Genomic DNA, 12,500 nt, shown 5'->3' with positions numbered 1-12,500 from the left:
TGGGATTTTTTTTTAAAACTAGCTACGACTGGGGAGCACTCAAGTCGGTAGCCAGGAAGTGCTTTCAAAGGCTGGTCATGGCTCGCATCAACACCATCATCCTGGAAACCATAGACCGACTCCAATTCGCATACCGCCAAAACAGATCCACAGATGACAGAATCTCAATTGCACTCCACACTGCCCTTTTCCAAAAGGAACACCTATGTGAGAATGCTGTTCATTGACTACAGCTCAGCGTTCAACACCATAGTGCCCATAAAGCTCATCACTAAGCTAAGGAAACTGGGACTAAACACCTCCCTCAACAACTGGATCCTGGACTTCCTGACGGGCCACCCCCATGTGGTAAGGGTAGGCAACAACACATCTGCCACGCTGATCCTCAACACTGGAGCTCCCCAGGGGCCCCTCAGGGGTGCGTGCCCAGTCCCCTCCTGTACTCACTGTTCACCCATGACTGCGTTGCCAAACACTGTGTTGCCAAAGGAGATGATCGTGGAGTTCAGGAAAAGGAGGGCCGAACAGGCCCCCATTAACATCGACGGGGCTGTAGTGGAGCGAGCCGAGAGATTCAAGTTCCTTGGTGTCCACATCACCGACGAACTATCATGGTCCAAACACACCAAGACACCAAAACCTTTTCCCCCCTCAGGAAACTGAAAAGATTTGGCATGGGTCCCCAGATCCTCAAAAAGTTATATCGCTGCACCATCGAGAGCATCCTGGCCGGTTGCATCACCGCCTGGTATGGCAACTGCTTGGCTTCCAATCAATCGTAAGGCGCTACAGAGGATAGTGCGTACAGCCCAGTATTGTGTTACTTTTTATGTTATTTTTTACTTTAGTTTATTTAGATAATATTTTCTTACCTCTATTTATTGAACTGCATTGTTGGTTAAGTAAGCATTTCATGGTAAGGTTATTATATTCGGCTCGTGACAAAAAATGTCAAACAACAACAAAGAGTTAGACAAAAATATTTCGGATTCAAATATTCCTCTACTTCTCCGCTTGTCAAATGCGGAAACATTTTTTAAATCGGGTGTATCGTTCTCGAAGGAAGAGCGATTTAAGTAACCCGTCGCCTGCTCTGTGCTAAACGCTCTGTGTCAATACTGAGATTCCAAAACAGAACCGTTGCTATGATATTCGCAGACACTGCCGGCCAAATGATGAGGAGAGTATAATACTTCTGACCTCAAACACACAACTTCTGACCTCAAACACACAAGTTCTGACCTCAAGAGAGGCTCCTCCTACACCGTTTATTAAGCTAGAAACTCGATCGAGTTGTACTGGAACTGTACAGGAACTGACTGGAACTGTACTGGAACTGTACTGGAACTGTACTGGAACTGACTGGAACTATACTGGAACTGACTGGAACTGACTGGAACTGACTGGAACTGACTGGAACTGTACTGGAACTGACTGGAACTGACTGGAACTATACTGGAACTGACTGGAACTGACTGGAACTGACTGGAACTATACTGAAACTGACTGGAACTGACTGGAACTGACTGGAACTGACTGGAACTGACTGGAACTGACTGGAACTGTACTGGAACTGACTGGAACTGTACTGGAACTGTACTGGAACTGACTGGAACTATACTGGAACTGACTGGAACTGACTGGAACTGACTGGAACTGACTGGAACTGTACTGGAACTGACTGGAACTGACTGGAACTCTACTGGAACTGACTGGAACTGTACTGGAACTGACTGGAACTGACTGGAACTGTACTGGAACTGACTGGAACTGTACTGGAACTGACTGGAACTGACTGGAACTGTACTGGAACTGACTGGAACTCTACTGGAAGGTCGAGGTGGAATGAGCTATCCATAAGTTGAAATGTTTACTTTTCCAACTTGCACGATGGTGATCGCTAACGTTGCATATTTGAACCCTGTTAATATACAGGTCGTTTTCTGTTTTAATAGCAGGCAGTAAGGGATCTACACATGAATTGTTGGGGAGGAGGACAAATATAAGCTGCCAGAAAAATGAGGACACATTTATATTTGTTTGTGATTTTAAATGTGACAAAATGATCTTAACATTCTCAAATATGTGACATGACATAGCGGTGAGAAAATCATACGGAAACTTAGATTTTATGTTGTTGTTTTTTTTGTTGTCGGTCATGTCTCAGGAAGAACAGTCTGAACAACACCTGTGTACTGGGTCTGCTGGTCAGCGAGCTGAGATACTACCATTTTCTCAAGGGTTTTTAATGCATATAACCATTCCTTGCTTATATACCACACTGCCTCCTCAGATAGAGCTGCAAATTGGTATTGGACTGAAAGAGAGAGGAAAGGAACAGGAAAAAAAATGTAACAGTGAAGGAGGACGGGTTAGTTTTTACATGTAAACCAATTCATCCATTTTAAATACAGTACTGAGTTTTGAAAAGTCGAGACTTGTTCCATAGATTTGAGCGTGTGGTTTTTTTTTTTAGCTTTGAGATTCCAGCGTTCAAGACCGTTAAGTTTATTGAGCAGAGCCTGTTATTTCACGGGCTCTCTGGCCAGTCGGTCAAAAATAACTCTCTGCTGAAGACAAGCAGCGTTTTGTGTGGGCAACTGTAGACACAATGTCCGATGTGGAGACAGACCCAGAGGACCACAATGCATTGTAATAACCTCCCTACCCTTTTACTCTCCTCTGAGTTTCAGGACCTGATTGCATTACCGGCCCGGAGAAGAAGGGCCAAGTGGCTTATGGGGAGAGAAAAAAAAACGCAGTCAGAATGAAAACCACCGCAGCCCTACTCAGAACATCTGATTGTCTGTGGTCTATTGTACAATCACCTGCACCCCAGGAGACTATTTTCACCGACTCCCACTCACTCACCTGCCCTTACATATAAACACACAGAGCATTACCCATTTCTATCACTACTCTATAAACACACAGAGCATTACCCATTTCTATCACTACTCTATAAACACACAGAGCATTACCCATTTCTATCACTACTCTATAAACACACAGAGCATTACCCATTTCTATCACTACTCTATAAACACACAGAGCATTACCCATTTCTATCACTACTCTATAAACACACAGAGCATTACCCATTTCTATCACTACTCTATAAACACACAGAGCATTACCCATTTCTATCACTACTCTATAAACACACCGAGCATTACCCATTTCTATCACTACTCTATAAACACACAGAGCATTACCCATTTCTATTACTACTCTATAAACACACAGAGCATTACCCATTTCTATCACTACTCTATAAACACACAGAGCATTACCCATTTCTATCACTACTCTATAAACACACAGAGCATTACCCATTTCTATCACTACTCTATAAACACACAGAGCATTACCCATTTCTATCACTACTCTATAAACACACATAGCATTACCCATTTCTATCACTACTCTATAAACACACAGAGCATTACCCATTTCTATCACTACTCTATAAACACACAGAGCATTACCCATTTCTATCACTACTCTATAAACACACATAGCATTACCCATTTCTATCACTACTCTATAAACACACCGAGCATTACCCATTTCTATCACTACTCTATAAACACACAGAGCATTACCCATTTCTATCACTACTCTATAAACACACAGAGCATTACCCATTTATATCACTGCTCTATAAACACACAGAGCATTACCCATTTCTATCACTACTCTATAAACACACAGAGCATTACCCATTTCTATCACTACTCTATAAACACACAGAGCATTACCCATTTCTATCACAACTCTATAAACACACAGAGCATTACCCATTTCTATCACTACTCTATAAACACACAGAGCATTACCCATTTCTATCACTACTCTATAAACACACAGAGCATTACCCATTTCTATCACTACTCTATAAACACACAGAGCATTACCCATTTCTATCACTACTCTATAAACACACAGAGCATTACCCATTTCTATCACTACTCTATAAACACACAGAGCATTACCCATTTCTATCACTACTCTATAAACACACAGAGCATTACCCATTTCTATCACTGCTCTATAAACACACAGAGCATTACCCATTTCTATCACTACTCTATAAACACACAGAACATTACCCATTTCTATCACTACTCTATAAACACACAGAACATTACCCATTTCTATCACTACTCTATAAACACACAGAACATTACCCATTTCTATCACTACTCTATAAACACACAGAGCATTACCCATTTCTATCACTACTCTATAAACACACAGAGCATTACCCATTTCTATCACTACTCTATAAACACACAGAACATTACCCATTTCTATCACTACTCTATAAACACACAGAGCATTACCCATTTATATCACTGCTCTATAAACACACAGAGCATTACCCATTTCTATCACTACTCTATAAACACACAGAGCATTACCCATTTCTATCACTACTCTATAAACACACAGAGCATTACCCATTTCTATCACTACTCTATAAACACACAGAGCATTACCCATTTCTATCACTACTCTATAAACACACAGAGCATTACCCATTTCTATCACTACTCTATAAACACACAGAGCATTATTACTTTTTTTTTTAATGAATGTCTTTATATTGTGTATCTTGTGATAAATGTCTTTGATATTGTGTATCTTGTGATAAATGTCTTTGATATTGTGTATCTTGTGATAAATGTCTTTGATATTGTGTATCTTGTGATAAATGTCTTTGATATTGTGTATCTTGTGATAAATGTCTTTGATATTGTGTATCTTGTGATAAATGTCTTTGATATTGTGTATTTTGTGATAAATGTCTTTGATATTGTGTATCTTGTGATAAATGTCTTTGATATTGTGTATCTTGTGATAAATGTCTTTGATATTGTGTATTTTGTGATAAATGTCTTTGATATTGTGTATCTTGTGATAGATGTCTTTGATATTGTGTATTTTGTGATAAATGTCTTTGATATTGTGTATCTTGTGATAAATGTCTTTGATATTGTGTATCTTGTGATAAATGTCTTTGATATTGTGTATTTTGTGATAAATGTCTTTGATATTGTGTATCTTGTGATAAATGTCTTTGATATTGTGTATCTTGTGATAAATGTCTTTGATATTGTGTATTTTGTGATAAATGTCTTTGATATTGTGTATCTTGTGATAAATGTCTTTGATATTGTGTATCTTGTGATAAATGTCTTTGATATTGTGTATCTTGTGATAAATGTCTTTGATATTGTGTATCATGTGATAAATGTCTTTGATATTGTGTATTTTGTGATAAATATCTTTGATATTGTGTATCTTGTGATAAATGTCTTTGATATTGTGTATCTTGTGATAAATGTCTTTGATATTGTGTATCTTGTGATAAATGTCTTTGATATTGTGTATCTTGTGATAAATGTCTTTGAAATTGTGTATCTTGTGATAAATGTCTTTGATATTGTGTATCTTGTGATAAATGTCTTTGATATTGTGTATCTTGTGATAAATGTCTTTGATATTGTGTATCTTGTGATAAATGTCTTTGATATTGTGTATCTTGTCCTAAATGTCTTTGATATTGTGTATTTTGTGATAGATGTCTATTGCACTATGGAAGAGAGCTTTACATTTTTTTGTTTTTACTTATGTCTTATGTTGTACACTTTGTTTTCTAATTGTACATTTCATTAGAGATGTATTTTTTATTTGTTTGACTTTTGAACACTTGTTGTTCTTTTTAAGGGGGGGTTGGGGTAGGACAGTGTTGTGTCAATAAAGGGAGGGGCACTGAGAAAAGGGAGGGACACTGAGAAAAGGGAGGGGCACTGAGAAAAGGGAGGGGAACTGAGAAAAGGGAGGGGCACTGAGAAAAGGGAGGGGCACTGAGAAAAGGGAGGGAGACTGAGAAAAGGGAGGGGCACTGAGAAAAGGGAGGGGCACTGAGAAAAGGGAGGGGCACTGAGAAAAGGGAAGGGCACTGAGAAAAGGGAGGGAGACTGAGAAAAGGGGGGGGCACTGAGAAAAGGGAGGGGCACTGAGAAAAGGGAGGGGCACTGAGAAAAGGGAGGGGCACTGAGAAAAGGGAGGGGCACTGAGAAAAGGGAGGGGCACTGAGAAAAGGGAGGGAGACTGAGAAAAGGGAGGGGCACTGAGAAAAGGGAGGGGCACTGAGAAAAGGGAGGGAGACTGAGAAAAGGGAGGGAGACTGAGAAAAGGGAGAGGTACTAAGAAAAGGGAGGGGCACTGAGAAAAGGGAGGGAGACTGAGAAAAGGGAGGGGCACTGAGAAAAGGGAGGGGCACTGAGAAAAGGGAGGGAGACTGATAAAAGGGAGGGGGACTGAGAAAAGGGAGGGAGCACTGAGAAAAGGGAGGGGCACTGAGAAAAAGGAGGGGCACTGAGAAAAGGGAGGGGCACTGAGAAAAGGGAGGGGCACTGAGAAAAGGGAGGGAGACTGAGAAAAGAGAGAGGGGTGGCTGTAACAATGGTGTTGAGTGAGTATCAGGATGACTTAATAGCATGTCTCAGGCTAGACGCAATGGCAGTCATGATCTCTAGTCTCTATGAGTGTTGTTAACACCCCATGGTTACCCTTATCCAACAGTCAGTGGAGAAACCAGCCTTTAAGTGTTCAGAGATAAAACATCTAAGTTCTTCCGACTGGCATGGAAGTGGCTAGAGTCTTCAGAGGGGTAAGGATAATTTGTGTCACTGCACCAAATCTCCTAGTTTCAGACTCCTGACTTTCCCACTCACCACATACGCTGTTGCTACTGTCTATTATCTATCCTGTTGTCTAGTTACTTTACCCCTACCTACAGTATACTGCTGTTACTGTCTAATGTCTATCCTTTACCCCTACCTACAGTATACTGCTGTTACTGTCTAATGTCTATCCTTTACCCCTACCTACAGTATACTGCTGTTACTGTCTAATGTCTATCCTTTACCCCTACCTACAGTATACTGCTGTTACTGTCTATTATCTATCCTTTACCCCTACCTACAGTATACTGCTATTACTGTCTATTATCTATACTTTACCCCTACCTACAGTATACTGCTGTTACTGTCTAATGTCTATCCTTTACCCCTACCTACAGTATACTGCTGTTACTGTCTATTATCTATCCTTTACCCCTACCTACAGTATACTGCTGTTACTGTCTATTATCTATCCTTTACCCCTACCTACAGTATACTGCTGTTACTGTCTATTATCTATCCTTTACCCCTACCTACAGTATACTGATGTTACTGTCTATTATCTATCCTTTACCCCTACCTACAGTATACTGATGTTACTGTCTATTATCTATCCTGTTGCCTAGTCAATTTACCTCTACCTACAGTATACTGATGTCTATTATCTATCCTTTACCCCTACCTACAGTATACTGCTGTTACTGTCTATTATCTATCCTTTACCCCTACCTACAGTATACTGCTGTTACTGTCTATTATCTATCCTTTACCCCTACCTACAGTATATGTACATAGCCACCTCAATTACCTCGTACTCCTGCACATCAACTCGGTACTGGTAGTCCTTGTATATAACCATGTTATTTGTACTCGTTATTCACTGTGTATTTATTACTTGTATCAATATTATTTATTTGTCTCTTTATCTTTAACTGCTGTTGTTGGAAAAGGACCCACCCGTAAGCAATAATTTCACTGTTAGTCTACACCTGTTCTTTACAAAACATGTGACAAACTAAAATTAGATTTGATTCGACCTCTACACTGGTGGCGGTGCCACTGAATCATGAATGTCATGTATCATTTAAAGAAAAGACATCTTGGATCAGGTCGGGAAAAACACACACACGCACAAGAACACACACACACACACACACACTCGGCTCAAAGCTTACATATTAAATATTTCTCTGTCCTTCATGTCAAAGCTACTCTGTTATTATGGTCCTGTGAGCAGGGCTTGTCAACACCAGGGTAGTGGGTTTGACTCACAGGAGACCAATAAGAAAGTGCACTCACTCACTACCATAAGTCACTCTGGATAAGATTCCTGCAAATTGACTCAAATCTGAAAATGTAAATCTGCGTCAGAGGCCATTTGCCCACAACTGGTGGACAGGCAGGTAGACACAGATACACGTATAGACACACACACACACACGCACGCACACACACACACACACACACACACACACACACACACACACACACAAACACACACACACACACACACACACACACACACACACAAACAAACACACACACACACACACACACACAGACAGACAGACAGACAGACAGACACACACACACATCACTATAAAATGAGATTATTTATTTATTTTGCTCATTTTAACAGCGAGGAAATACACTGAACAAAAATATAAACGCAATATGCAATATATTCTAAAATGTTACTGAGTTACAGTTCATATGAGGAAATCAGTCAATTGAAATAAATTCATTAGGGCCTAATCTATTGATTTCACATGACTGGGCAGGGGCTCAGCCATGGGTAGGCCTTGGGAGGGCATAGGCCCACCAACTGGGAGCCAGTCCCAGGCAATCAAAATGTGTTTTTCCCCACTAAATAGCTTTATTACAGACAGAAATGCTCCTCATCACCACCAGTCAGATGCCAATGTTGGGGAAAAGATAGGGGCTGAGAAATTACATGCTATGTGACCTGATGTTTACAATGTGTTGACTGCTGTACATTTAGCTAATGCCCCCTTCACAGTGTGTTAGCTGTTTAGCTGATGCCCTCTTTACAATGTGTTAGCTATTTAGCTAATGCCCCCTTTACAGTGTGTTAGCTGTTAAATGCTAATGCCCCCTTTACAGTGTGTTAGCTGTTTAGCTAATGCCCCCTTTACAGTGTGTTAGCTGTTTAATGCTAATGCCCCCTTTACAGTGTGTTAGCTGTTTAGCTAATGCCCCCTTTACAGTGTGTTAGCTGTTTAATGCTAATTCCCCCTTTACAGTGTGTTAGCTGTTTAATGCTAATGCCCCCTTTACAGTGTGTTAGTTGTTTAATGCTAATGCCCCCTTTACAGTGTGTTAGCTGTTTAATGCTAATGCCCCCTTTACAGTGTGTTAGCTGTTTAATGCTAATGCCCCCTTTACAGTGTGTTAGCTGTTTAATGCTAATGCCCCCTTTACAGTATGTTAGCTGTTTAATGCTAATGCCCCCTTTACAGTGTGTTAGCTGTTTAATGCTAATGCCCCCTTTACAGTGTGTTAGCTGTTTAATGCTAATGCCCCCTTTACAGTGTGTTAGCTGTTTAATGCTAATGCCCCCTTTACAGTATGTTAGCTGTTTAATGCTAATGCCCCCTTTACAGTGTGTTAGCTGTTTAATGCTAATGCCCCCTTTACAGTATGTTAGCTGTTTAATGCTAATGCCCCAGGCATGGACTGACCATGTGAGTTCACTTACAGGAAAAGATAGGGTGAAATAAAAACTGCTAGAGTTGTAAATGTCTTTCTTCAAACACGGGTAAAGTTGGTTTACAAGACAGATCTCGGTGATTTCTTACGCTTTGAAACAAGACTGAATAGATGACAATTAGAAAAACACTCTTGTCATAACTTCTCACAGTGCTTTTTTTGTGTTGTTTGAATGGCAAGTGCTTTCCACTTTCATTTCCTTTTCGCCACTGTGACCAACTGTAAAGCGTGTTGACTGTTTCGTCCCACAAGTGCGCAGGCTGTGGTAACACACAGGTGATATCACGGCAGATTGAGAGGCTCTTCTTACCTGTTAGTCTGGAGTTGACGTACGGAGGAGAGATGTTGTCGTGCGGGTGTGAGCCCATGTCCCGGCTAGTCATGTGAGCGTACTGGGAGCCGTCAGCGTAACTCTGCAACACAGAGACCGTTTTTTTTTTTTTTCCAGAGGTGATACAATGACACAGTACAGACGGCACAGAGACTGACATTGGAACAGTACTGACTGTGTCAGGACATAATGACAGTGAGTAACATGGTTTGAAAAACAAACGTTTGATCGATAAACACCCAACTCAGATATGCTAATTCTTCTGTATGTAATTGAATAACCTTCAGCATTTATTAAAGCTAGCTGACCACAGGAAAAAAAAAGTGTACATTTTTGAGAACTGTTAAAAGCCTCTGTAAAGGGGAGACACTACCCAGCTTGTCTTTATAACAGTTGAAGTCATCTACAATGCGATGAGGATGTATATATATACCTCTGTTCAAAAGTTTGGGGTCACTTAGAAATGTCCTTGTTTTTGGAAGAAAAGCAACAAAAAACTTGTGTCCATTAAAATGACATCAAATTGATCAGAAATACAGTGTAGACATTGTTAATGTTGTAAATGACTATTGTAGCTGGAAAACGGCAGATTTTTTATGGAATATCTACATAGGCGTACAGAGGCCCATTTATCAGCAACCATCACTCCTGTGTTCCAATGGCACGTTGTGTTAGCTAATCCAAGTTTATCATTTTAAAAAGGCTAATTTATCATTAGAAAAATCATTTTGCAAGGGTTTTATGTAAATTTGCAATTTCATTTTTTTATTTTTTATTTTTACACATTTACAAAAAAGGTCAATAAAACTATTCTTGTTTTCTCATTTCAGGGGTATTGTGTGTAGATTGATGAGGATTTAAAATAAAATAAACATTTAGAATAAAGTAATAAAATGTGGAAAAAGTCAAGGGGTCTGAATACTTTCTGAAGGCACTGTATATGTGAATCAAGTCAATTGCAATTTTATTTTTGTTAAAACATTGTTCATTTAACTAAAATTATAACCTAGTTATTCGTATAACTGTCCAAGTCCTCTACAGTGGGAGGGTAAGGTATTTTCTGAGGCCAAACTAGTTATGAGAAAGTACATTTACAACATCTATGCCTGACAATACTAGGCTTGGATGGTATACCACATATACCGTATACCACACAGGAGGCTGGTGGCACCTTAATTGGGGAGGACGGGCACGTGGTAACGGCAGGAAGCAGAATAAGTGGAAAGGTATCAACAACATCAAACACATGGTTTCTATGTGTTTGATGCCATTCCAGCCGTTAATATTATTATTTTAATTATGTTTTTGTTTTTAAACCTTTATTTAAACTAGGCAAGTCAGTTAAGAATACATTATTATTTACAATGACGGCCTACACCAGCCAATCCCGGACGACGCTGGGAACAATTGTACGCCACCCTTATGGGACTCCCAATCACGGCCGGTTGGCATACAGCCTGGATTCAAACCAGGGGGTCTTTAGTGACGCCTCTTGCATTGAGATGCAGTGCCTTAGACCACTGCGCCACTCAGGAGCCATCCTCCCCTCAGCAGCCTCCAATGGTATACCAGGGTATTTGGAAATAGCCAATGGGATGGTTTTTCAATACCGTCAATACTGTCGAAACTATTCCTTTGGCGTTTTTTTTTTTTTTAACACATTTGAATATTTGTAGATACTTTTTTAAGTAAATAACTGCAGTCAACTTGTGCAATATGTTAGGAGAGGAGTTAGCTATCTAGCTAAGTGGTTAGCTTCTTCCAAAATAAAGCTAACTGCAAGTCAACTTGTGCAATATGTTAGGAGATGAGTTAGCTATCTAGCTAAGTGGTTAGCTTCTTCCAAAATAAAGCTAACTGCAGTCAACTTGTGCAATATGTTAGGAGATGAGTTAGCTATCTAGCTAAGTGGTTAGCTTCTTCCAAAATAAAGCTTCGCTTGACGGTAACAGCCGAGAATCCCCTCCTGGATCAAGAGCCTTGCTGTTTAATATTTGTTTTGTGCAGTAAACTGTGAATAGCATTTTTGAGTTCCTTGTTTAACTTTATGAGCTGGGATGTCTGTCCTGAAAATAGTTTAGGTCAGAGAATATAACATGTTTGCAATACGCTGGTTAGCATTTAGTTAGCATTCTCTATGGGATTTTACATGTACTTGTTAGCATTACTAACTTTCGGTTTTATCAAAGGCTCAGTGGGTTTTGAAAATAGCGCCCCCTATGTTCAGTGCAAGTATTACTGAATATCCAGGTATTGCACAAGGGCGAAGGTATGACAATCTGAATACCGCTCAAGCCTACCATACACTAACCGTCTCTGTAGCACACTGCCTGTGAAATGTAGAGGCCCATTCAAGTATGTTAAAACAATGTATTAACATAGTCAAATCTTTGTTCTCATGGTTCATATCCCTTCCCCCATCATTAACCGTGGCTTACACAGTGTTCCATCTCTAAGAACACAGTGTTCCATCTCTAAGAACACAGTGTTCCATCTCTAAGAACACAGTGTTCCATCTCTAAGAACACAGTGTTCCATCTCTAAGAACACAGTGTTCCATCTCTACATAATGGCCTACACAAAATACAAAGCAGCCTATAGGAGAAACAGGACCTAGTGTGTCCTTGATGTCTCCTTCACACAGCTCATTCTCATGACACATAAACAATTAGACAGTACAGACCTTTGTTGTACATAGGCTATAATGCATTACACTTGTTTTTCTCTGTATTGTATTGTAATGT

At 40.0% G+C, this 12,500-nt stretch overlaps 1 protein-coding gene across 10 annotated transcripts in view; it reads right to left on the bottom strand.

The window, feature by feature from the left end:
- Positions 1-12,500, bottom strand: part of tcf4 (transcription factor 4) — a 430,881-nt gene that overhangs the window by 335,157 nt on the left and 83,224 nt on the right. For all 10 annotated transcript variants that reach the window (XM_036976636.1, XM_036976641.1, XM_036976640.1 and 7 more), the window contains one exon: positions 9,736-9,838. In XM_036976636.1, the coding sequence (XP_036832531.1) occupies positions 9,736-9,838 (103 nt within the window). The remainder of the gene's footprint in view (positions 1-9,735; positions 9,839-12,500) is intronic.

The sequence above is a fragment of the Oncorhynchus mykiss genome, chromosome 5, assembly GCF_013265735.2.
Source record: "Oncorhynchus mykiss isolate Arlee chromosome 5, USDA_OmykA_1.1, whole genome shotgun sequence".
Taxonomy (NCBI): Eukaryota; Metazoa; Chordata; class Actinopteri; order Salmoniformes; family Salmonidae; genus Oncorhynchus; species Oncorhynchus mykiss.
The sequence above is the reverse complement of the archived record's forward strand: the minus strand, read 5'-3'. Positions and strand labels throughout refer to the sequence as shown.